Genomic DNA, 27,507 nt, shown 5'->3' on the forward strand with positions numbered 1-27,507 from the left:
CAGGTTTATTTTTCTATTGGTCTTATAGTATTTTATTTAAATGTTAAAAACCATAAATTAAGTTGGTGCGCTAACAGCACTGTTTTCGTCAATTTTTCAAAACGGCTTGTTTAACGAGAAAACCAATGACTAAATCGAAATCAGCGTTTAATTTCGATTATGCAGTGTGATTTTTGGGGAATTTCAAGAGATGTCCTTTTTGGCCAATTTTTACAAAAGTGGGAAGGCTGTACCCTTCCCACTTTTTCATTTTTTGCCAAATTTAAAATTTTGCTTAAAATACATGATTTCGATTCAGAATTGAATGAAAATCATAGAAATTAGGTTTATTTTTCTATTGGTCTTTTAGTTTTTCATTTAAATGTTAAAAACAATAAATTAAGTTGTTGCGCTAACAGAACTGTTTCCGATCATTTTTTAAATGGCTAGTTTAACGAGAAAACCAATTACTAAATCGAAATCAGCGTTTAATTTTGATTATGCCGTGTGATTTTTAGAGAATTTCAAGATATGTCGTTTTTGGCCGTTTTTGACAAAAGTGGGAAGGCAATACCCTTACAACTTTTTCATTTTTTTCCAAACTTCAAATTTTTTCTTAAAATACATGATTTCGATTCAGAATTGAATGAAAATCACGGAAATCAGGTTTATTTTTCTATTGGTCTTATAGTTTTTTATTTCAACGTTAAAAACAATAAATAAAGTTGGTTCGCTTTTAGCACTGTTTTCAATAATTTTTAAAACGGCTAGTTTAACGAGAAAACGAATGACTAAATCGAAATCAGCGTTCAATTTCGATTATGCAGTGTGATTTTTGGAGAATTTCAAGAGATGTCGTTTTTGGCCGATTTTGACAAAAGTGGGAAGGCTATACCCTTCCCACTTTTTCATTTTTGGCCAAATTTCAAATTTTGCTTAAAATACATGATTTCGATTCAGAATTGAATGAAAATCATAGAAATTAGGTTTATTTTTCTATTGGTCTTTTAGTTTTTCATTTAAATGTTAAAAACAATAAATTAAGTTGTTGCGCTAACAGAACTGTTTCCGATCATTTTTTAAATGGCTAGTTTAACGAGAAAACCAATTACTTAATCGAAATCAGCGTTTAATTTTGATTATGCCGTGTGATTTTTAGAGAATTTCAAGAGATGTCGTTTTTGGCCGATTTTGACAAAAGTGGGAAGGCAATACCCTTCCCACTTTTTCATTTTCTGCCAAACTTCAAATTTTGCTTAAAATACATGATTTAGACTCAGAATTGAATAAAAATCACTGAAATCAGTTTTATTTTTCTATTGGTCTTATAGTTTTTCATTTAAATGTTAAAAACCATAAATTAAGTTGGTGCGCTAACAGCACTGTTTTCGTCAATTTTTCAAAACGGCTTGTTTAACGAGAAAAGTAATGACTAAATCGAAATCAGCGTTTAATTTCAATTATGCAGTGTGATTTTTGGGGAATTTCAAGAGATGTCGTTTTTGGCCGATTTTGACAAAAGTGGGAAGGCTATACCCTTCCCACTTTTTCATTTTTGGCCAAATTTGAAATTTTGCTTAAAATACATGATTTCGATTCAGAATTGAATGAAAATCATAGAAATTAGGTTTATTTTTCTATTGGTCTTTTAGTTTTTCATTTAAATGTTAAAAACAATAAATTAAGTTGTTGCGCTAACAGAACTGTTTCCGATCATTTTTTAAATGGCTAGTTTAACGAGAAAACCAATTACTAAATCGAAATCAGCGTTTAATTTTGATTATGCCGTGTGATTTTTAGAGAATTTCAAGATATGTCGTTTTTGGCCGTTTTTGACAAAAGTGGGAAGGCAATACCCTTACAACTTTTTCATTTTTTTCCAAACTTCAAATTTTGCTTAAAGTACATGATTTAGACTCAGAATTGAATGAAAATCACGGAAATCAGGTTTATTTTTCTATTGGTCTTATAGTTTTTCATTTAAATGTTAAAAACCATAAATTAAGTTGGTGCGCTAACAGCACTGTTTTCGTCAATTTTTCAAAACGGCTTGTTTAACGAGAAAAGTAATGACTAAATCGAAATCAGCGTTTAATTTCAATTATGCAGTGTGATTTTTGGGGAATTTCAAGAGATGTCGTTTTTGGCCGATTTTGACAAAAGTGGGAAGGCTATACCCTTCCCACTTTTTCATTTTTGGCCAAATTTCAAATTTTGCTTAAAATACATGATTTCGATTCAGAATTGAATGAAAATCATAGAAATTAGGTTTATTTTTCTATTGGTCTTTTAGTTTTTCATTTAAATGTTAAAAACAATAAATTAAGTTGTTGCGCTAACAGAACTGTTTCCGATCATTTTTTAAATGGCTAGTTTAACGAGAAAACCAATTACTTAATCGAAATCAGCGTTTAATTTTGATTATGCCGTGTGATTTTTAGAGAATTTCAAGAGATGTCGTTTTTGGCCGATTTTGACAAAAGTGGGAAGGCAATACCCTTCCCACTTTTTCATTTTCTGCCAAACTTCAAATTTTGCTTAAAATACAGGATTTAGACTCAGAATTGAATAAAAATCACTGAAATCAGGTTTATTTTTCTATTGGTCTTATAGTTTTTTATTTAAATGTTAAAAACCATAAATTAAGTTGGTGCGCTAACAGCACTGTTTTCGTCAATTTTTCAAAACGGCTTGTTTAACGAGAAAAGTAATGACTAAATCGAAATCAGCGTTTAATTTCAATTATGCAGTGTGATTTTTGGGGAATTTCAAGAGATGTCGTTTTTGGCCGATTTTGACAAAAGTGGGAAGGCTATACCCTTCCCACTTTTTCATTTTTGGCCAAATTTGAAATTTTGCTTAAAATACATGATTTCGATTCAGAATTGAATGAAAATCATAGAAATTAGGTTTATTTTTCTATTGGTCTTTTAGTTTTTCATTTAAATGTTAAAAACAATAAATTAAGTTGTTGCGCTAACAGAACTGTTTCCGATCATTTTTTAAATGGCTAGTTTAACGAGAAAACCAATTACTTAATCGAAATCAGCGTTTAATTTTGATTATGCCGTGTGATTTTTTGAGAATTTCAAGAGATGTCGTTTTTGGCCGATTTTGACAAAAGTGGGAAGGCAATACCCTTCCCACTTTTTCATTTTCTGCCAAACTTCAAATTTTGCTTAAAATACATGATTTAGACTCAGAATTGAATAAAAATCACTGAAATCAGGTTCAGAAATCAGGAAATCAGGTCAAAAACCATAAATTAAGTTGGTGCGCTAACAGCACTGTTTTCGTCAATTTTTCAAAACGGCTTGTTTAACGAGAAAAGTAATGACTAAATCGAAATCAGCGTTTAATTTCAATTATGCAGTGTGATTTTTGGGGAATTTCAAGAGATGTCGTTTTTGGCCGATTTTGACAAAAGTGGGAAGGCTATACCCTTCCCACTTTTTCATTTTTGGCCAAATTTGAAATTTTGCTTAAAATACATGATTTCGATTCAGAATTGAATGAAAATCATAGAAATTAGGTTTATTTTTCTATTGGTCTTTTAGTTTTTCATTTAAATGTTAAAAACAATAAATTAAGTTGTTGCGCTAACAGAACTGTTTCCGATCATTTTTTAAATGGCTAGTTTAACGAGAAAACCAATTACTAAATCGAAATCAGCGTTTAATTTTGATTATGCCGTGTGATTTTTAGAGAATTTCAAGATATGTCGTTTTTGGCCGTTTTTGACAAAAGTGGGAAGGCAATACCCTTACAACTTTTTCATTTTTTTCCAAACTTCAAATTTTGCTTAAAGTACATGATTTAGACTCAGAATTGAATGAAAATCACGGAAATCAGGTCTATTTTTCTATTGGTCTTATAGTTTTTCATTTAAATGTTAAAAACCATAAATTAAGTTGGTGCGCTAACAGCACTGTTTTCGTCAATTTTTCAAAACGGCTTGTTTAACGAGAAAAGTAATGACTAAATCGAAATCAGCGTTTAATTTCAATTATGCAGTGTGATTTTTGGGGAATTTCAAGAGATGTCGTTTTTGGCCGATTTTGACAAAAGTGGGAAGGCTATACCCTTCCCACTTTTTCATTTTTGGCCAAATTTGAAATTTTGCTTAAAATACATGATTTCGATTCAGAATTGAATGAAAATCATAGAAATTAGGTTTATTTTTCTATTGGTCTTTTAGTTTTTCATTTAAATGTTAAAAACAATAAATTAAGTTGTTGCGCTAACAGAACTGTTTCCGATCATTTTTTAAATGGCTAGTTTAACGAGAAAACCAATTACTAAATCGAAATCAGCGTTTAATTTTGATTATGCCGTGTGATTTTTAGAGAATTTCAAGATATGTCGTTTTTGGCCGTTTTTGACAAAAGTGGGAAGGCAATACCCTTACAACTTTTTCATTTTTTTCCAAACTTCAAATTTTGCTTAAAGTACATGATTTAGACTCAGAATTGAATGAAAATCACGGAAATCAGGTTTATTTTTCTATTGGTCTTATAGTTTTTCATTTAAATGTTAAAAACCATAAATTAAGTTGGTGCGCTAACAGCACTGTTTTCGTCAATTTTTCAAAACGGCTTGTTTAACGAGAAAAGTAATGACTAAATCGAAATCAGCGTTTAATTTCAATTATGCAGTGTGATTTTTGGGGAATTTCAAGAGATGTCGTTTTTGGCCGATTTTGACAAAAGTGGGAAGGCTATACCCTTCCCACTTTTTCATTTTTGGCCAAATTTCAAATTTTGCTTAAAATACATGATTTCGATTCAGAATTGAATGAAAATCATAGAAATTAGGTTTATTTTTCTATTGGTCTTTTAGTTTTTCATTTAAATGTTAAAAACAATAAATTAAGTTGTTGCGCTAACAGAACTGTTTCTGATCATTTTTTAAATGGCTAGTTTAACGAGAAAACCAATTACTTAATCGAAATCAGCGTTTAATTTTGATTATGCCGTGTGATTTTTAGAGAATTTCAAGAGATGTCGTTTTTGGCCGATTTTGACAAAAGTGGGAAGGCAATACCCTTCCCACTTTTTCATTTTCTGCCAAACTTCAAATTTTGCTTAAAATACATGATTTAGACTCAGAATTGAATAAAAATCACTGAAATCAGGTTTATTTTTCTATTGGTCTTATAGTTTTTTATTTAAATGTTAAAAACCATAAATTAAGTTGGTGCGCTAACAGCACTGTTTTCGTCAATTTTTCAAAACGGCTTGTTTAACGAGAAAAGTAATGACTAAATCGAAATCAGCGTTTAATTTCAATTATGCAGTGTGATTTTGGGGAATTTCAAGAGATGTCGTTTTTGGCCGATTTTGACAAAAGTGGGAAGGCTATACCCTTCCCACTTTTTCATTTTTGGCCAAATTTCAAATTTTGCTTAAAATACATGATTTCGATTCAGAATTGAATGAAAATCATAGAAATTTGGTTTATTTTTCTATTGGTCTTTTAGTTTTTCATTTAAATGTTAAAAACAAAAAATTAAGTTGTTGCGCTAACAGAACTGTTTCCGATCATTTTTTAAATGGCTAGTTTAACGAGAAAACCAATTACTAAATCGAAATCAGCGTTTAATTTTGATTATGCCGTGTGATTTTTAGAGAATTTCAAGATATGTCGTTTTTGGCCGTTTTTGACAAAAGTGGGAAGGCAATACCCTTACAACTTTTTCATTTTTTTCCATACTTCAAATTTTGCTTAAAGTACATGATTTAGACTCAGAATTGAATGAAAATCACGGAAATCAGGTTTATTTTTCTATTGGTCTTATAGTTTTTCATTTAAATGTTAAAAACCATAAATTAAGTTGGTGCGCTAACAGCACTGTTTTCGTCAATTTTTCAAAACGGCTTGTTTAACGAGAAAAGTAATGACTAAATCGAAATCAGCGTTTAATTTCAATTATGCAGTGTGATTTTTGGGGAATTTCAAGAGATGTCGTTTTTGGCCGATTTTGACAAAAGTGGGAAGGCTATACCCTTCCCACTTTTTCATTTTTGGCCAAATTTGAAATTTTGCTTAAAATACATGATTTCGATTCAGAATTGAATGAAAATCATAGAAATTAGGTTTATTTTTCTATTGGTCTTTTAGTTTTTCATTTAAATGTTAAAAACAATAAATTAAGTTGTTGCGCTAACAGAACTGTTTCCGATCATTTTTTAAATGGCTAGTTTAACGAGAAAACCAATTACTAAATCGAAATCAGCGTTTAATTTTGATTATGCCGTGTGATTTTTAGAGAATTTCAAGATATGTCGTTTTTGGCCGTTTTTGACAAAAGTGGGAAGGCAATACCCTTACAACTTTTTCATTTTTTTCCAAACTTCAAATTTTGCTTAAAGTACATGATTTAGACTCAGAATTGAATGAAAATCACGGAAATCAGGTTTATTTTTCTATTGGTCTTATAGTTTTTCATTTAAATGTTAAAAACCATAAATTAAGTTGGTGCGCTAACAGCACTGTTTTCGTCAATTTTTCAAAACGGCTTGTTTAACGAGAAAAGTAATGACTAAATCGAAATCAGCGTTTAATTTCAATTATGCAGTGTGATATAATAATAACTGAAGGATACAAGAAAAGATGAGAATATTAATTTTATAAATTACTAATGGCTTGGTTTTCATCTGAGGTGCGGATGACTGGATAATTCCGGCTAGATGTTCGGTGGCGACCTGAGGAATGGTAGCAAGGCGCAAATTCGGCGGCAATGGCAGCAAAGGTAGCACAGGCAACAAAGGCGGCAAAGGCAGACGGTGAACAGCAAGCAAAGCGAAACAAGTAATGGATTTTAAACAGTGATATTATCAATGAATAGACCAGGCGGGAAATCGGTGGAAAATTTTTTTGTATTAATTAGGCCTATTACAGCCCCTTTTATAGAGGAGAGTGGGGGCAATTGAGCGCAATTGAGACACAGGGCAATTGAAACAAAAATTGTTTCTCTCGCCGTATAAGAGAAATTTTCTTGAAAAAATTATGGTTAATAGAATGAGGGGGTTTACAAGTTTAGAAAAATTTACGAGTTTTTTTATTTAAAACTTTTTAAGATATCTCGAAAAAACTGTTTTTTGTTCTCCGTCTGTTAAATTTGCGTTTTCAATTTTTTTGTTTTAACCCCTAAAACGCTACGTTTTAGTAATAAAATTAGTTTCAGATGATTTGAAATTCATTTTTCTACAATTTAATGTCATTTAATTTTTCCCTGCACTCTTAAATAATTTAAAATAATTAAATGTAACGATGACCCTATTGCAGGGCAATTGAAACACTTTGTTTATATTCCCTGTCTGCGAGTGGTTGCATTTTTTTGCAAGTATTTGACGTAATTCATTTAAACAAATGTAAATCATCATGTTAACACAACTATAATACTTGTATTCGCTGTTTGGGATTTATTTTAAAAAGCATGTTGCTTAATGGTTTTTTTTTAAATTTAATTATTTAAATATTTTAAACTAAATTACGATATACCATAAGCATATTTTAAAAATCTGTATATCGCATTGTACCTAATGGTAAAATTTGATCACACTAGCAGTTGTGGCTGCTGACATATCGTGATTTTCATTTTATGTGGGTATGAAGAAGCTTCCTTATGGGAAAACCCACGTTGCGATTGCGTCGACACACCGTTTCAATTGCCCTGCTACCATGGCAATTGAAACACTCGAAGCGACCTCAGTTTTTTACAATTTACTACTATTAAAATTAATCTTTTCTCATAAAAAAAAATATCGTTTAGTAGCTGAGATAATAGGCTAGAATTCTATATAGTTTTTATATTAAACTTTTTAGTTTTTTTTCAAGAAATACAAAAACCAAAAAGTGTATCAATTGCCCCCACTCTCCCCTACCGTTTACAAAAACAACGTTGACAAAGAAATAATTACGCGTAACAATAATTTTGGCGCTTGCGTAGATGTCGTCTCGAACTTCTATTCTTCTTTCCGCGCGTGACCTTGTGAGGTGAACGAACCCGGTTGCTATGGAAACGAATTAACTGGTTAACCTTGTTACCATGGTGATGAAGTAACCAGTTAATCATAGTTGCTGATGTGATTTTTTGAGAATTTCAAGAGATGTCGTTTTTGGCCAATTTTGACAAAAGTGGGAAGGCTATACCCTTCCCACTTTTTCATTTTTGGCCAAATTTCAAATTTTGCTTAACATACATGATTTCGATTCAAAATTGAATGAAAATCATAGAAATTAGGTTTATTTTTCTATTGGTCTTTTAGTTTTTCATTTAAATGTTAAAAACAATAAATTAAGTTGTTGCGCTAACAGAACTGTTTCCGATCATTTTTTAAATGGCTAGTTTAACGAGAAAATCAATTACTAAATCGAAATCAGCGTTTAATTTTGATTATGCCGTGTGATTTTTAGAGAATTTCAAGATATGTCGTTTTTGGCCGATTTTGACAAAAGCGGGAAGGCAATACCCTTCCCACTTTTTCATTTTTTGCCAAACTTCAAATTTTGCTTAAAATACATGATTTAGACTCAGAATTGAATAAAAATCACGGAAATCAGGTTTATTTTTCTATTGGTCTTATAGTTTTTTATTTAAATGTTAAAAACCATAAATTAAGTTGGTGCGCTAACAGCACTGTTTTCGTCAATTTTTCAAAACGGCTTGTTTAACGAGAAAACCAATGACTAAATCGAAATCAGCGTTTAATTTCAATTATGCAGTGTGATTTTTGGGGAATTTCAAGAGATGTCCTTTTTGGCCGATTTTGACAAAAGTGGGAAGGCTGTACCCTTCCCACTTTTTCATTTTTTGCCAAATTTCAAATTTTGCTTAAAATACATGATTTCGATTCAGAATTGAATGAAAATCATAGAAATTAGGTTTATTTTTCTATTGGTATTATAGTTTTTTATTTTAAAGTTAAAAGCCATAAATTAAGTTGGGGCATTAACAGCACTTTTTTCGTTAATTTTTAAAACGGCTAGTTTAACGAGAAAACCAATGACTAAATAAAAATCAGCGTTTAATTTCTATTATGCCGTGTGATTTTTGGAGAATTTCTAGAGCTGTCATTTTTGGCCGATTTTGACAAAAATGGGAAGGCTATGTTAGAAATTCCAGAACCCGAACCTGATGGTTCAGAGACCGACAATTTAAAAGAGAATCTAAACGGAGAAAACATGACGAAGACCGGCGTAACAAAAGAACAAAGACCGAAGAAGATTAATGTGAGACAAGGAACAAATGAGCTGCTCTTATATGGACATATGACAATGTCCGGTTCAAAATATGAAACTAGAATAGTAAGAAAAAGTATCACAAGATGGCGCCACTTGGATATGGTTATATGTAATCTAGTTCGAATACTCGCCACCAGATGGCGCCACAGGGAACTTAGTAAGACAACACGTGGTTCATGGAAACATCGCTAGATGGCGCCACCAAGAACTAGGTATCTGGTTCAGAAATCCAGCGCTAGATGGCGCCACAAAGATCCTGTTGCAAACTGTGGCTGGTGCTGAAAATGACCACTAGATGGCGCCACATAAGACTAACACAGTGCCATCTAGTGCGAGATCATTTAACTAGAATTATCGTAGAACCCGTCATGAGATAGCGCCACCAGTAATTATTCACAAACAATCGAGATCAGCAACTATGATTAACTGGTTACTTCATCACCATGGTAACAAGGTTAACCAGTTAATTCGTTTCCATAGCAACCGGGTTCGTTCACCTCACAAGGTCACGCGCGGAAAGAAGAATAGAAGTTCGAGACGACATCTACGCAAGCGCCAAAATTATTGTTACGCGTAATTATTTCTTTGTCAACGTTGTTTTTGTAAACGGTAGGGGAGAGTGGGGGCAATTGATACACTTTTTGGTTTTTTGTATTTCTTGAAAAAAAAACTAAAAAGTTTAATATAAAAACTATATAGAATTCTAGCCTATTATCTCAGCTACTAAACGATATTTTTTTTTATGAGAAAAGATTAATTTTAATAGTAGTAAATTGTAAAAAACTGAGGTCGCTTCGAGTGTTTCAATTGCCATGGTAGCAGGGCAATTGAAACGGTGTGTCGACGCAATCGCAACGTGGGTTTTCCCATAAGGAAGCTTCTTCATACCCACATAAAATGAAAATCACGATATGTCAGCAGCCACAACTGCTAGTGTGATCAAATTTTACCATTAGGTACAATGCGATATACAGATTTTTAAAATATGCTTATAGACCAGTTTCGGATGCTGCGTTGCAAAATTTTTAAAAATCGAGGGGGTTTCGATTGCAGGGGGAGATAGGAAAAAAGGGGGTTTTGATTTATTTACCCAGTAATACTTATCCAATTCAGGAAATGTTTTAGAATACTACACTTTAAGACATTCTGCGTCTTCTCCAGTCATTTTAAATAATTAATCATCCCTAGTTTATCCATGAAAATTAATTCAAGTAAAAGGCTAGGTATGCTGTTTAGTATTTTTTGCTTTTTTAGTAGTGGTTATCATAGCTGTCAAGTGTCAGTCCTGTCACAGGCTTAATATTACTCTGTGTTGCGAACTGTGAATTTACTTGTGCCAATTTTAGAAATGGTTAAGATATGTGCTATTGTGGGGTGCATAAACAAAGCTGGAAATGGAGTATATTTCTTTTGTATTCCAAAAGTAATACAGAAAGACACAGAATCAGAACAACAATTACAGAAGAAAAGACGTTCGTTGTGGATCAAGCAACTATAGAATAGCATTTCCATAACTGATCACAGTGATACTAGGGTTTGTAATGAACATTTTATTACTGGTTAGTAAAGAATTCATATACAACAATTTAACATATGTTTAATGTTGTTATTTGGCGTTGCAGGGACTCCTAACCAAGATGAGTCTCACCCTGATTGGGTCCCCAAAGTGAAGTGTAATGCTGATATAATAACAAGTAAAGAAGATGCAAAAAATAAATTGCAATGTCATTTAAGAAAATGCAACAGGAAGCAAGTGGAAAGTAAAGATCAACAGTCATCGACACACAGTGAGAAAATTGTTGTTACAGCTTATTTGCTTTATTATGATTGATTTATTTGCTTGTTGTTATAGCTTGGCTAGCTATTTCGAAGATTCATCAGCAACTATATCTGCAGTATTGCTAGTAACATAACCATGAGAGTTTTACGGTTCTTAAAATAATGTATTTTTAATTATTTATTAAAACCCTGAAGAACAGACTGCGGAATATGGTGATCATATGGATCTTGAAACAGCCAACACTCATTCCAAAAATGAACCAGTTGATGAAGTAATAAGTCACTGGGTGTCGATTCTTTAGTTGCTTGATCCACAACGAACGTCTTTTCTTCTGTAATTGTTGTTCTGATTCTGTGTCTTTCTGTATTACTTTTGGAATACAAAAGAAAGATACTCCGTTTCCAGCTTTGTTTATGCAACCCACAATAGCACATATCTTAACCATTTCTAAAATTGGCACAAGTAAATTCACAGTTCGCAACACAGAGTAATATTAAGCCTGTGACAGGACTGACACTTGACAGCTATGATAACCACTACTAAAAAAGCAAAAAATACTAAACAGCATACCTAGCCTTTTACTTGAATTAATTTTCATGGATAAACTAGGGATGATTGATTATTTAAAATGACTGGAGAAGACGCAGAATGTCTTAAAGTGTAGTATTCTAAAACATTTCCTGAATTGGATAAGTATTACTGGGTAAATAAATCAGAACCCCCTTTTTTCCTATCTCCCCCTGCAATCTAAACCCCCCTCGATTTTTAAATATTTTGCAACGCAGCATCCGAAACTGGTCTATGGTATATCGTAATTTAGTTTAAAATATTTAAATAATTAAATTTAAAAAAAAACCATTAAGCAACATGCTTTTTAAAATAAATCCCAAACAGCGAATACAAGTATTATAGTTGTGTTAACATGATGATTTACATTTGTTTAAATGAATTACGTCAAATACTTGCAAAAAAAATGCAACCACTCGCAGACAGGGAATATAAACAAAGTGTTTCAATTGCCCTGCAATAGGGTCATCGTTACATTTAATTATTTTAAATTATTTAAGAGTGCAGGGAAAAATTAAATGACATTAAATTGTAGAAAAATGAATTTCAAATCATCTGAAACTAATTTTATTACTAAAACGTAGCGTTTTAGGGGTTAAAACAAAAAAATTGAAAACGCAAATTTAACAGACGGAGAACAAAAAACAGTTTTTTCGAGATATCTTAAAAAGTTTTAAATAAAAAAACTCGTAAATTTTTCTAAACTTGTAAACCCCCTCATTCTATTAACCATAATTTTTTCAAGAAAATTTCTCTTATACGGCGAGAGAAACAATTTTTGTTTCAATTGCCCTGTGTCTCAATTGCCCCCACTCTCCTCTATAAAAGGGGCTGTAATAGGCCTAATTAATACAAAAAAATTTTCCACCGATTTCCCGCCTGGTCTATTCATTGATAATATCACTGTTTAAAATCCATTACTTGTTTCGCTTTACTTGCTGTTCGCCGTCTGCCTTTGCCGCCTTTGTTGCCTGTGCTACCTTTGCTGCCATTGCCGCCGAATTTGCGCCTTGCTACCGTTCCTCAGGCCGCCACCGAACATCTAGCCGGAATTATCCAGTCATCCGCACCTCAGATGAAAACCAAGCCATTAGTAATTTATAAAATTAATATTCTCATCTTTTCTTGTATCCTTCAGTTATCGCTGTTTGTGTCGCGGCCATAACCCGCCATCGTCTTCCGTTCTTTACGGCAAATTCTTCTCTCTATACGCTGGCACCCTAGAACGGTGTTAGGCCAAAAAATATATACATACAGATTCATACGCTGACACCATCAAGGTGTTAGGCCAGAGAATAAACAAATTCATACGCTGGCACTTCGGTGCTAGGCCTAAAAAATAGACGAACCAAAAACATACGCTAACACTACGGTGTTAGGCCTAGAAAATATAAAATACACTTAGAGATACTTACCCTGAGTCGGCAGTCTCCGACATTAAATCTCACAAGATTTGACAGGCCCTTCCCACTTTTTCATTTTTTGCCAAACTTTAAATTTTGCTTAAAATACATGATTTCGATTCAGAATTGAATGAAAATCACGGAAATCAGGTTTATTTTTCTATTGGTCTTATAGTTTTTTATTTCAACGTTAAAAACAATAAATAAAGTTGGTGCGCTTTTAGCACTGTTTTCAATAATTTTTAAAACGGCTAGTTTAACGAGAAAACCAATGACTAAATCGAAATCAGCGTTCAATTTCGATTATGCAGTGTTATTTTTGGAGAATTTCAAGAGATGTCGTTTTTGGCCGATTTTGACAAAAGTGGGAAGGCTATACCCTTCCCACTTTTTCATTTTTGGCCAAATTTCAAATTTTGCTTAAAATACATGATTTCGATTCAGAATTGAATGAAAATCATAGAAATTAGGTTTATTTTTCTATTGGTCTTTTAGTTTTTCATTTAAATGTTAAAAACAATAAATTAAGTTGTTGCGCTAACAGAACTGTTTCCGATCATTTTTTAAATGGCTAGTTTAACGAGAAAACCAATTACTAAATTGAAATCAGCGTTTAATTTTGATTATGCCGTGTGATTTTTAGAGAATTTCAAGAGATGTCGTTTTTGGCCGATTTTGACAAAAGTGGGAAGGCAATACCCTTACCACTTTTTCATTTTTTTCCAAACTTCAAATTTTGCTTAAAATACATGATTTAGACTCAGAGTTGAATGAAAATCACGGAAAACAGGTTTATTTTTTTATTGGACTTATAGTTTTTCATTTAAATGTTAAAAACCATAAATTAAGTTGGTGCGCTAACAGCACTGTTTTCGTCAATTTTTCAAAACGGCTTGTTTAACGAGAAAACCAATAACTAAATCGAAATCAGCGTTCAATTTCGATTATGCAGTGTGATTTTTGGAGAATTTCAAGAGATGTCGTTTTTGGCCGATTTTGACAAAAGTGGGAAGGCTATACCCTTCCCACTTTTTCATTTTTGGCCAAATTTCAAATTTTGCTTAAAATACATGATTTCGATTCAGAATTGAATGAAAATCATAGAAATTAGGTTTATTTTTCTATTGGTCTTTTAGTTTTTCATTTAAATGTTAAAAACAATAAATTAAGTTGTTGCGCTAACAGAACTGTTTCCGATCATTTTTTAAATGGCTAGTTTAACGAGAAAACCAATTACTAAATTGAAATCAGCGTTTAATTTTGATTATGCCGTGTGATTTTTAGAGAATTTCAAGAGATGTCGTTTTTGGCCGATTTTGACAAAAGTGGGAATGAAAATCATGGAAATCAGGTTTATTTTTCTATTGGTCTTATAGTTTTTCATTTAAATGTTAAAAACCATAAATTAATTTCACTGTTAGAATCTCACTCTGCGACATGGTAAAAACTGCCTATAGTTTGTTGGGATCGTGAATTAAAATAAAACGTTCAAAAACGTACGGACTGTTCTGCGTACCTTTCAATAGTTTCAAAGCGTACTGAGGCGGAGACAGACAAATAATTTTCGGAGCCAAACACAAGTGGCTCTAGTGGCCCTGGCGAGTTTTCAAATTCCTATCTAGTAGCTCCATGACAGAGCTTCTGTGATTCGCCGCCAGGTGGCAGCATAAATCTGACGGGTAATTTTCAAAATAGCGGGGCAATATAGTGTTTTCGATAACGCCATAGTATAGCGGGGGTGACGAATAGCATCCGAGGTTGAGGTGGGGGGTGACGACTAGCATCCGAGGTTGAGGTGGGGGTGACGACTAGCATCCGAGGTTGAGGTTTTTGCTTGTAGGGTGCAGGGGAGCCTTTTGGCACGAAAAACTTGCCATAGCTAGGACTATACGACTTAACTACGACTTAACTACGTTTAAGTTTTCCCCTTATTCCTTAACCTATCGAGGGTTGAGGGGGCGAACCACCCCCGACTCCAAATAGCTAATAGACGTTTTCTTGTACGTGACAATATTTTAATTTCGATAAAAAGCAGTACCCAGTACATAAGATAACAACTATGAGTTAAATTTCTTTGTGTTTCTTAACAGTTAAAATACATTTGATTAGGATTTTAAGTAATACAGATTAGGTTTAAATACACATTTAATTCGTCTGTCTGTGCAGCACAGGCTTCGCAAAGGGCACAGTGCCCTTTTTGCTGCCAGGGGGAAATAGACAATTTTGACACTAGCGCCCAACGGCTGCCGGGGGAAAATAGATTTTACCTTTTAAAATGGTAGAAAACTATTTAGCAAGGGAAATAGATCTGCTGGAGGAAATTGAAGTCTTGAATGAGAGGGTTGACAACGTAATATCAAGAGGTTCGTTCTCTGTAACTTAGTCTTACCAATATCAATAATAAAAAACTTTATCTCCTTAAAGTTAATGCCCATGATAAAAAACTAGCTCAGCATGATGAGCTGCTCCGTAAAAACAAACTACTCTGGATACGACTTAGGGCTCGAAGGGTAAGAAGATCTTTACCCCTTCAAGAGGTAAGTCCAAGATAAGTTTATTATTCAGTCCTACGAATACTTGGTTGAAAATTATTGTAATATTTAGGTTGACAGTTCTCCACATTGTGATCAGCTTGATGATATCGGACTTATCCCTTTAAGTGAAGTACTGAAATTCCTAATTTCTCATACAACTGCAAGTGCATACATAATAGTTACATATAACATTTTAGAGCCAGCTGCAAGACATCAGGGCAAAAAATTCTTCATGTGTTCGTTTTATTGGTAGCCTGGTACAAGCTTCATTCCCAAATGGATACTTCGATAATCGTATGCCCGAACACGTTACGAAAGGCCAATTTAAGCGACTCTATGGTATTTTAAAATTACCTTCGAAAATTTTTTTTATGATACCGTGATATCTATATTTTGACAGAAATTACATCTGCACATTTTACCAAGATAAAGAGGGCTAGAAGAAACGCTGTTAAATTGTCGTTGAAAGAAGTCGTAAATGTCATACGAACCTATATCTATAACGCCCGCAACCGCAAAAAAACGAATTTCATCATTTTCCAGTACCGAAAGCGAATATTCTACTGCTGAATTCTCCAATGATGACTTACCCAATGATAGTGGATTCAGCAATAACACGTCAAACACCAACGTCGCCAGTGGTAACTTCTCAAAGGATAACGTCTCCCAACACAGTGTATCCAGCAACAGTGTCCCCAACGACGGTATCTCCAACGACGGTATCTCCAACGACGGTATCTCCAACGACGGTATCTCCAACGATGGTATCTCCAACAATGGTATCTCCAGCGACAGTGTTTCCAACGACACAGTCTCAAAGGACAGTGTTTCCAACGACACAGTCTCAAAGGACAGTGTGTCCAACGATGATGGCTTCAATGAGAATGACACCGATAATGATTATTGTGATAGACCGTGCGATCCGCCAAACCATTACCCGGATTGCAAGGTTGTTCATGTACTTTAATACATTTTGTAATTCCAGAAGTGCATATGCAAATTTTCGGCAGAATTTCACAGGAGTTGTTCATGTCGATGGAAAATGCCAGTTGTATGCAGAATTTGAATGGGCAAGATTGCACCGACCTAAAGAAAGTCGGTACTATCCAAAGTTCGCCATCGGCCTCGATAAATCCAATCCAAAACAGCCAAAATACCTACAGTCGAAAGGTGAAACAAATGGAAGTGCAGGTGTCTGTCAATGTAATGTTTGTGACAAGGTACTTATATTTAAAAAATCAATTTTCGCTCCCAGATAATTTGAATTCACCTTTACAGATATTCTCTTCAAAGAACGCAGTAGCTCGCCATAAGTTGATTCACACTGATCCGCTTACTTGGAAGAAATGTCCGTTTTGTGAATACGTAATAATTTACCTGTTACATAATATTTTAATGATTATAATGTTGATACATTCCGCCTGTTAAGCGGGCATGTGATATTTCGAATCTCAGAAAACACACAAGTAAAAAACACAAGGAGGATAAGCCAAATCGCCTCACATGTGACATCTGTCATAAGGTAAATATTTCGTGAAGATTGATCATGCGGCCGTTATTAATTTTTTCGAAACTTCTTACCTCCCAACTGTAGAAATTGGCAAACACCAGAAACCTTGATCGCCATAAGCAGAAAATACACCACAGCTAGCCATCCTCCGGTCACCGTAAGAAACAAATTTTTTCCGGACGTGCCTTTTTGGGATTCAAGTTATTTTACTTTATGATTTTTGTGCCATTTCTCTCCCCCCCTCTTTTTGTAACGCGTCTAACGGGGCTAAGACGTTTCCACTCAGAACGCTTGCACAAATAAATTGCCAATTTTTGTTTGTTCTCGTTAACTGGTGTTTAATCTTGAAACAACTCAGGTTGCTTGGCAGATAGGGTATTGTAGTAAAATAAAATTCTGCTGGCATAGAGTATGGTTTCCATCTTATTAACGAGGATATCGGTTTAACACGATGGAGAAGATTCTCGTTAGTACTAAACGTTTGATTATTGAGTTTTCACGAATCCATTGTCACCTGGAATCCTTTCGGAAAAGACCAACTTGAGTAGCGCCTATTACTTTTGTCTCTTTTCCAGGACATTTCATCATAAGAAACATTAGTTTCATGTTGTCATGGCCCGAACAGTACACAAAAAGTAGGTGAACACCACAGCTCCATAAATAAAACAATAGGGAAACAAATTTGGCGGGTAGGATCCCAATGGCTCAGCGATTGTTTGTGACTCAATTTTTTTTAATGACAATCCGACACAAATTAAGAAATGACTACTTAACGAGGAACTTTTTCAGCCGTTCCACTACGTCGCTTACATGCACTTGCTCCTGTAAAATGAATGAAGGATCAAGATAAATTCTTAGATTTGGGTGCATCTCCAGTTACCTGTAGCGAAGTGTCTCTGCTACGAAGACCGCAAATTCCCTGCTCTAGAGTTGAATCAGATAGAAATATTAAATAATTCAATCCTCTAGCATCGCATTGGGCTATTGTCCACGGTGCGCTTAGTGGTAACACTGGAATTTTAGACTGTTTGAATTCCAGACTCATTAAGCGGCGAAGGTCCTCTAGTTGAACAACTCGGGTAGGAGAGCCTTCAACCACAACACCCACCGCATACGGCGCCAGGGACTTATGAAGGGAAAGTACAGATCTATTGCAGAACCAGAATGGATGAGTTAACTAATAAAATTGTTTGCAACGTAACAATTACGCCTTATTTCTGATGAAGAAGGCGTCCATAAGAAAGAAAAAAACAGCCAACTCCAATTCAACCTGGGACGTGATTAGAGAAGGCCAAGAGGATTTCCGCTGGAATTTAACCAACAGCGACTTTTTAATGTCATCGCTTAACTGTTAAATAAATGCATATGAAAATAGGCATGAAAAGAAGAAAATATTTAAACAATTTAAGTAACCTGCAAATGATCAAAGATTTCAGGCTTGTAAAGTTTCAACACTTCAATGGGTTGGGATCCTAAAGCTGAAGAACCAAACTCAATCTTCTGTTCCAAAAATGGATCATTCTCATCGTTTACGGCGACGCTGGTAGCGTTGAGAAGGACGGGTTGTTGAAGATACGATTTCCACCATCGGCGTCTTATTTTTTGAAGATGAATGAACTCATCGATCATCCGGGCAGGTGGCGTAAGAAAACAAAGATTCAATTGGGTTTTTGGGAGGGCCTCCATCAAATCCGACACAGTAGTTAAGTCTTTCATTTGTTTGGTGGGTTTTCTTCCAGACGTTACACTAGCTAGACTAATAGAACTATCAGAGCCCATTAGAGTCTGGGCATTCACGAGTAACTGCACAAGTTCCACATTGATTTGGGTTATTGAACTGTTGTTAATAAACAGGCAGTTAGTGTTTTGAATCACATTGCTTGTATACCACTCTTGTTCAATTCTCCGCTGCAAAGCATCACCAAGAAATGAGAGCTGGCTGAGATTTGGGCTCAGAAACTTGTGTTTTACACAGTGATCTACTATTTTTTAAAGTTCATGTTGAGTTTTTGTAGGAGCAGTCTTTATCTGGAAGGGCAATGTTCCCTGGCGGAGCAAAGAAATATTCTTCTTCTGTCACGGCGGCATTTGACAGAATTTCTTCTCTGGCATTACCCTCCGTCACACAATCCTCTCTCACCGGTTGAGTATATTCATCACTTAAAACATTTATTAAGGGTTTCACGTTGGTCGTATCCACTGAATGGATTCGGTTCGCAAACTGAATAGCGTCTTCTAGTCGTTTAATGCCCTCGCGATTCGCGAAATCAACCAACGATAATCGCTCCAAATGTTCTATAGTCTTCGTATCAATTTTAACGGGGAATGGCTCATTTTTTATTTCAATAACAATTGGTTCTTTTGGAAAAACTGAACTAAATCTTTTGAAAATAAGCGAAAAAACTTTCCCATCCAAAGAAACAAATCTTGCACGTTGAATGACGGACATTTTTCGTCTGCTACTGATTCGTCGTTGCCATTGCCAAGTATTACAACTTTCAATTTAAAACCCAAGGAATAAAAGAAAATAATAAATAAATAAAGCACAATATCTTTTTCCCACAGCAGTTTATTTTAGACGTAATTGAGCTGAACAATGTTTCCTATTGAGAAACGCATCACTGAAATTGAATTAAAGAACAACAAAAGTAAAATATTCTAATGAGTTTTGGATTCTGATCCTTAAGTCAGTCAAAGAAAAACTTTCGAGATTCAGCAGTCATTCCTAACAAATTTGTGCTGTTAGACAGCATTTAACCTATAAACTATTCTCATCACATTTATTGAATAAAAAATATGAACTTAAAGAAGCACAACCTTAATACCAATCGATTGATATGTAATATCAATTCAATTTTAATATCAATTCTGTTTCGTTGGCTGGGAGCCTGGGACCCTGGGTTAATGAGAACTAAGTAAAGCGTTTGCTCCATCCTAAAAATGTTTTTCTTGTAACAACAGTAAGCTTCCGCATGGGATTTTAATGAAATAAATTTAGCCTAATCGCATGAGTATTTAACGCTCCTAGAGAATGAGTTTGTAACCAAAAGATTGGCGAGAGATTCAAATCCAAATGGACTTTTCTTCGGCGACAATGCCCTCGGCCTTGAGACGTTTCAGCATGGGTCTGTAAATATCCTGGATGAAGGGCAAGATCATGCCCTTGCGTTGAATCTCGCCATCCAGCACCATTTTGGTGGCGATGGCCGCTGGGTAACCGACGGTACGAGCCATGGCTGAGTAGCCAGCGCTGCTAGATTGTCCGTAACACACCAAATTAATGCCACGCAATTCGTGACGCTGATCTGGCCACAGAATATCAATTTCGTGGCGGAGAACCACGAGATCACGATCTGACGGTCCCAGCGCCAGTCGCTTTGCCAAATATTGGCCTAATTGAATGAAAATGATTGTTATCACACCAGAGCTCTCGCAGCCATCGTAGACAATCGACTTCACTTACTAATCGTATCGATGGGATTGCCGTATTTGATCACCAATTCTTCGGAGAGCAAGCCTAAGTCTTCCATTGCCTTAACACGGCTGGCATTACGGCCGGTACGCTCAAACAATTGATTCTTGAGGTTGTCGTAAAAGATGTTGTAATCGGTGATACCCAAAAGATTGCACATGAACTGCCTCCAAGTGATATCGGGGCCACCAACATGCAGACATGGGTGGGGCTCTTGACTGATGAGGCCAAGCTGGATAAGACCTAGAACGTGGTCCGAATAGCCGCTATAGCGGATGGTGCCTCTAAAAACAGTACGAGCTTCCGGAATTCCATAGTGGTCGATGTAGTCTAGTGAATCGCGATTAGCGAAACCTTCGAATGCAAAACCAGGCAAAAAGTCCAGTTTTTCCGCCTTTTCCAACAGTGCCCCACCTGCAGGAATTTCCACAACCTGTAAGGAATACAATCACGTGATTTTGCTAACTGGCCGATTTAAAACTACTACTACTAACTAATAATAATAATAACAATGACAATAACAATAATAATAGTGAAAAGGGAAGAATCAGACCTTGCCGTCCTTGAGGAAACGACCGCTGGAAACAGTGTTGAGAAGAGCGCCACGAGGACTCCAGGAGAAACGATAGCGAAGAGGATTGTCTGAGCATTCAGGAGCCGGAAGGCCACCACAATACGAGACGAAAGATTTGACTTTGCCACCGCCCTGATGAACTTCTTCGAAACACTCCATGGCCAGCAAGTGATCAATGCCAGGATCAAGACCAACTTCATTAACAATAGACACACCGGCATCGACGGCGCTCTGGTGTAATTCTTTCATGGCCGGCGAAAGATAGCTCGCGGTCACCATGTTTGTCTTGGAAGCGATGCACTGCTCGGCCACAAGAGGATGCAAAGCGTAGGGCAACAGCGAAACAACCACGTCCGCTTTGCCAATAAACTCTTTCAGCAAATCTGGACGCTCCTCAACGTTTAACAGGACGGGTTCGGTTCGAGGGAAACGACGGGCCAGAATGTCTGCCTCATCTCTCAACGCCGATGCTGTTTCCAGATGATGACAAATTTAGTTGAAAAACAAAACTGAGTCGCAAAACAAAAACAAACAAAAAAAGACTTTGGCTCTCACCAACATAAACGGCAACGTCGTTGGATCGGGTCAAGTACTCGACAACGGGAGCGGAGACATAGCCGGCTCCCAACAGAAGAACCCGCTTAGTTTGGGCGTCGTAATCGCCGACGATGCGATGCTTTGTTCGTCTTCGCAAAAGAATAGAGATTGGTCAAACGTCAATGGAATTAGCAAGGTACACAGAACATACGCGCGTTGGTTCCTCAGATCTTGAATGTACTCAAAGTTCTTGGTAAGTTTGCCGTTGCTGGTGATGACTGCACCCTCAATGATGTTAGTGAACTTGTGATCTTCGAACGGTCGCGTCGCATCCGATTGCAAGACATCAAAGATGTGCGGTAAGAGCAAATCACCGAAAAAGTCGGTAGCTTCACGTGGCAATTGTGTTGGCATGTTGTCGATGGAACAGACTAAAATTCCAGGACCTTTAAAGCTTCGGAAAGATTCAAAAACAAAATTATAATTTATTAAAAAAATGGGCTAACTAGGTTAAAGAAGCAATTGTCGAATTATAGAACTGCACCTCTTAGTGTCCTTATGCTGTTCGGCATCGTAGAGACAAAACGGATTATCGATTGTCGTACACTCGTTCATGAATTCAATCGAACCTCCAGGATCAGCGCCTTGTTTGTAAATAAAATCGACATGAGTCAACTGATTTCAGACGTTTCGCAAGCATAAACGTTGAGCTTTACTAATATCGCAAATGGCAAGCAGACGGTGCGGCAAAGGTGGTGAGCCTAACGATGTCTGCACCCACGGTAGATGACTCTGAGATGAACGGATAAGTACTTTGGCATCGGGAATCGTGATGAGCTTCGGCGAGTTGGGCGCCCAGTAAATTCCGTTGATGATTACCGAGGCGTAGGGAGCAATCTATATGGAAAACAATTAGAAAAACGGCGGCTGGTCATGATTGATTGAAGGAGTAGCATTGATATACCTTTTTGCTAAAGATGGAGATGTAGCGACTTGGGTGTTCATCGTACTCCTTGGCATCAAATGGACCGCCTTTAATGCGGATGAGATGGTCGCGTCTGCCGACTTCGCACGCGTAAATTTTATTCGTGGCGCCATGATCTGCCACTTTTTGTAACATGTCTGGAGGAACGTATTCATGTGGCAAATCCTGAAAACGTTTATACAACAAACACAAAATTACGAAATCAAGTGGATCGTGAAAATGGCGAAAAGAAATCTTACTTGAAATATTTCTTGTGCACCTTGTGAAACATTGCCCGATCCCGTGAATACAAAGGTGAGCGGTCCAATCGATTTGGGCATCATGCCTATGGCGACTTCGAACCCAGAATCACGAACGGCTTGACGAGCCATGCCAGAATTACGATAATTGTGCGCTGGCCCAATATGCTAATGAGAAAGAAACAGAAATAAGCGCTGGAAGTAGCTTCAAAAGGAAAACGTGTCTGAAATGCTATTCACACCATGAACGGGGTGTGGTGGCCGAGGGCTAAGAGTCGTAGACCTAGACCATGAAGAATATTGATCATGCCTGCCACGCCAGCATATTTACCAAAGGCGACTACTCTCTGGCCGTTTTCATCCATCATTTTCTCGTAGTCGACCAGTCGGATGTTCTGTATGACAGACAACGGGAGATGAATTGAGGAATCGAAAGCTGCTAGGCAAATATGAATACACTACCTTCTCTAACATTGCGTCCAGTAAGGGCATGTTGGCCTCCTGAGCCTTGATTGTATGCGAGAAGAAACAGTAGGTTTTATTGGGTAACAGAAAGTCGATGGGTATTTGCTTGACACCGACTATGACGGGTGCTTCGCCGATATCTTCTTGAATAATCGCCCCTGCATTTGCATAGGCTTGCATGGGATAAGCTCTTCTGTTGGAAGGTTGAACGAGAACCTTCACTCCTGCCCTGACTAGTTTGCGAACATTGGTTGGTGACAGGGGTGCCCTGCGTTCCCAGACAGATTGATCCTCTCTCCTGATGGCCAAGATCTGCAGTATCCCCAAAGCATCCTCATTAGGTTGTAAATGGCTTGCATTATATTCTATTGTAAATACCTTTCCCCTGACATCAGCATAAGACCTGGAAGCAATGGCTCTTGAGCCTCCATTCCTTAGGAGATTATGGAAACGATGAGAAGCCTCAAGAGAAGATCTGTTTAGCAGCAATACGAGCATTGTGCTCTTGGAATTGTCGCAATATGTTGGTCAAGGAACGTCCAACAGAATAGGCAAGATTGTCCTTGCAAACAACAAAAGAGCAACCAGTTAAGGAGGATGATGTTGGCAACGTGGTCCCAGTGTGGAAAGCTTGAAACACACTAAAAAAAATTAAAAAAAAGTAAATACCTGCAGACAATAATGTGGCTGTAGTGTTTGTGGGCTGGCTAAAGTTAATTATAGATGTCCCTCTTGGCAAGCAGCCTTGTAAACAGAGCAATTGATTTAATGACCAGTAGGGGTTGAAGAATATGCAACCATGAAAAACGAATACAATTTTCGAGGAACGAAAATTTTCATTAACCAGTTGTACGGAGATATTCCTCACTGAAAGAGAAAGTGGCGGTAAACGTTCAAAAAGGCATGATTAAACGTCCTTGAAGAAGGTGGTAACTAATGAAGATCAAAAATCTTGACCTCATCGTAAATATGATCCTGTCTGCGAGGTAACAGCTGCGTTATCAGAAGAAACTATCCTATTACATTTTGCATGAATTTCGAATGAGATATTTAAGTTTTGGAAAGGTCGAATATCAAATTGAATTATAGTTTTTCCGGTGTTTCAAAAGTTAGATTAAGTTTCGTTGATGGAGACGCAGAGACATCTATTAATCAGTTGTTTTACTTGGCAGAGTACCAAACTTGCAACAGATGGCATGGGATACCTCGACATTTGCAAAATTTCCCTTTAAAAATGTAGAAATCATCGATTTAAAAATGCAAAAAGAAAAGATTGCATAAGTGCTCTCTACTTTTGGTCAGCAAAATCTTGCGAAAGCAAAAAAAAAAAAAAGAAGTTCAAGGCAGGAGAGAGGTAAGCAAATCACCCCTCTCGGTGATGATAGCTTCTCTTTTTTTTCTTCTTCCAAGGTGAACCCGAATAGATTGGGTTTTGTTGTTGATGCTGCTTTTGTATTCGCTGGACTGGGCGTTGTTTTTTGCCCACAAGGCGACTGCAACTTCTTTTTTTTTTTTTCTTTTCTTTTACCGGCCCGGTTGATAAAAATAAGGCCATGCGATTCGCAGGCGCATCTGAAATATATTCGTCCCCGTGAGGTACACGGCCCGTCGTAACCCACTTTCGCGTATATTTGCACTGATCTCTTAAGGTCGTCGCTTGCTGGCCAATTAAATTTATTTTTTTTATTATTTTTTTTTTTTTTATCCCGTTGTGCCTTTTTAAACGACGAGAGTGACAAAACCAATCCAGAATTGAAACTGCAATGCTCGTTGGTTCTGCACATGGGGGGACAAACCAAACAAAAAATCATAAAACAAAAAAATAGCGAAGGACATCCGTCCGTTTGGCCCCACTTGTTCCGGTCGCTGCCTCTTTCATGGCCAAATAAGCGCGCGTCTCTCGTATAAATCCAAATTTGCGTGATAAATTTGTCTATTGGTATACGCGGTATGCAAATGAGGCGATCGGCTGCCGTATAAGTCTCCCAGGACGCTGAACTTGATTGTTGGGCACACAGTACATGCGAGGCTCCTGCATCTCTACCAGCGAATGAAAAACTTTTATTTTCATTTTTCTGCATCTCCTTATTTCGCCGTGGAAATGAGGCCACAGCCTTGAAGGAAAGAACCAGGGTGGTGGGGGGGGGGAGCCCTTCGATTGCGGCCGTTTGGAAGCCGCTTTAGCTTATTCCGCGCTGAAATTGCGTTCTTTTCTGTGCTGATTATTAAACGCGTCCAAGTTTATAGGCAACAACTGCAGATTGCAAGGATCGCTGAAGGACCGCGTGACTGTGTGATACACTTTGATACAATTAACTTATCAGTTTTAACCGCCTTTTCCTCTCTCTCTGCCTCTCTGTTTCTCGCTCTGTTTGTTTTTCTTGGCCAACGCATAGTTTTAATTGCCATTAAATCTAGTTAGGTATTTCAACGGCGTCTCGAATTTTGGCTCTTATTTAGCAATGCCTTTAAAAAACAAAAAAAAGAACAACAACAACAATTTACAAATTCGAATCACACACGTTGCCATTCGTCCATCAGATGGAATTAATCGCGTGCTGATGGTAATATTCCGCGTGATATTCCGGCCGCGATGTTCTTGCAAGGACCGACATTTCGTGGCCGTACGCTGAATCCATTCCGACTTCAATCAACAGACACATCAATTTTTTTATTGAAAACAAAAAAAAAAACTAATGAAATGTCAGAAACGTGCGCAATCGAAAGAAATTTAAGATTCGAGAGAAAAAAAAAAAAAAAGGGCAGCAGTCGTCCCCATCACAACGGCGTGAACGCATATGCATTTGCTTTGAGTTTCCGCGTGTGTCAACGCGTCTGCATGCGAACACACGGGCGCGTTCAACGTGCGTCCCACCTGGCCGTTACGTCACACCTAGTAACATATCAGCTGAGGTTGTCGAATACCTGAATATTTATTTGATAAAAATGAAATGAAATCAAATCAAATAAAAAGGAGTGAGGGAGAGAGTAGATTGAATTAGACCAATCGCTAGGCTAATCTACTCTAGTCTGTTATATTTAAGCGAATAGAATGAGAGGTTTTCGGTGGCTCATCGGAATAGCCACGAATGAGCCCAACCTTGTCCCGTTTGTATTCCGCACAGAAGTTTCTACCTAAAATCGAGACACATTTCTCATACCCAAATGAGGGGGAACCGTATTAGCTAGTCTATAACAGAGCAAATTTGTTTTTTTCTTCAGAATGAAAGAACAAGTTTTGGAGTGACGTTGTATAACACAAGTCATAAATAATGGTGGAAAGAAAAAGTGTCTTTTTTTATTTTATTTTTTTCATTTCTATTTTCCGAAGCCAAAGAGTAAATAGAAAAGAAAATCCTTTAAAAGAAAATAGAAAGGCAAAAAAGGAAAAGGTAATTTCTCGCTGGAAGCTTTCACTTTTTTTGTGTGTGTGTGTGTTGTGTTTTTTTCATCAAACACTTGTCTACATCTGACTCTCTCTCACGTCCCCGGCACCTGTTTTGCATAATCTTCCTCCACAAGATAATGTAATAAAAAGAACAGTTTTCAATGTTGAAACAATTCGGAAATATTATCTCTCTCTCTCTCTCTCTTCAATGTTGTTTAGTTGTGCGGACAGGAATGGCATTTTAGTTTTCTCCTATTACATTTAGCTTCCATCGTCAGAACAGAGATGGTGTTGTTCTTTTCCCCACTATACGATTGCCATTCGAAATCATCATTTAATGCAATTTGCTACGTCAAGTGTGTCGGCTAACTTCTTTTCGCAATGAATGACTGCGCGAAACAAAACAGAAAAGAAGAACAAGTCTGTTATATGCTCAACGACCCTCCTATTCGCCACGAGTCCAAAGACCCGCCTCTGTACACGTTGCACCTATTCATTCGCAAACACCTGCTATTATTATTTCTTTCTTTCCGATGATAGCTATATAGTCATGGTGAATGTGCGTATTCTGCTACAGACAATAATTTCAAACTTAAAAAAAAAAAGGAGGAAAAGAGCACGTATGCAAGAAAGCGGAGGAGAGAGAGAGGAAGGTGATTGGCCGGTTGACACGAGCCCTTCAGAGTCCCGCTTCCAACTTCCTATCCAGGGGCCAGTTGGAGACTTGAACACAAAACCTATACACATCGTTTCTCTCTCTCTATGTAACCCTCACACACACACACACACACAGGGACGCCAATCACGAACGTGCATAACAACGCCCGG

General features: G+C 36.6%; 2 protein-coding genes and 1 long non-coding RNA gene across 3 annotated transcripts; 2 read left to right on the forward strand and 1 right to left on the reverse strand.

Moving 5' to 3' along the window:
* Positions 1-10,384: 10,384 nt before the first annotated feature.
* Positions 10,385-11,405, forward strand: LOC123475257. Its single transcript, XR_006650115.1, has 3 exons — positions 10,385-10,784; positions 10,848-11,012; positions 11,078-11,405. It is a non-coding gene; the product is annotated as an uncharacterized LOC123475257 (long non-coding RNA).
* Positions 11,406-15,217: 3,812 nt separating this feature from the next.
* LOC123475624 (transcription factor YY2-like) lies at positions 15,218-17,350 on the forward strand. The gene is made up of 9 exons (XM_045178584.1): positions 15,218-15,338; positions 15,400-15,512; positions 15,580-15,639; positions 15,707-15,848; positions 15,910-16,458; positions 16,520-16,729; positions 16,788-16,874; positions 16,939-17,031; positions 17,104-17,350. Exons 5-9 carry the CDS (start codon positions 15,988-15,990, stop codon positions 17,158-17,160), a joined length of 918 nt encoding a protein of 305 aa, XP_045034519.1. The 5' UTR covers positions 15,218-15,338; positions 15,400-15,512; positions 15,580-15,639; positions 15,707-15,848; positions 15,910-15,987; the 3' UTR covers positions 17,161-17,350.
* Positions 17,351-17,424: 74 nt separating this feature from the next.
* On the reverse strand, positions 17,425-24,409 carry LOC116929230 (alpha-aminoadipic semialdehyde synthase, mitochondrial). Its single transcript, XM_045178585.1, has 18 exons — positions 23,961-24,409; positions 23,670-23,853; positions 23,289-23,603; positions 23,069-23,221; positions 22,827-22,994; positions 22,567-22,752; positions 22,319-22,499; positions 22,147-22,246; positions 21,814-22,056; positions 21,621-21,751; positions 21,045-21,535; positions 20,483-20,924; positions 20,099-20,411; positions 19,086-19,400; positions 18,433-18,970; positions 18,228-18,367; positions 17,900-18,167; positions 17,425-17,841 (listed from the first exon to the last, which is right to left on the reverse strand). The coding sequence occupies exons 2-18, from the start codon at positions 23,787-23,789 to the stop codon at positions 17,785-17,787; spliced, it is 4,161 nt and encodes a 1,386-aa protein (XP_045034520.1). The 5' UTR covers positions 23,790-23,853; positions 23,961-24,409; the 3' UTR covers positions 17,425-17,784.
* Positions 24,410-27,507: the final 3,098 nt, after the last annotated feature.

The sequence above is a fragment of the Daphnia magna genome, linkage group LG8 (genome assembly GCF_020631705.1).
Source record: "Daphnia magna isolate NIES linkage group LG8, ASM2063170v1.1, whole genome shotgun sequence".
Lineage (NCBI taxonomy): Eukaryota > Metazoa > Arthropoda > Branchiopoda > Diplostraca > Daphniidae > Daphnia > Daphnia magna.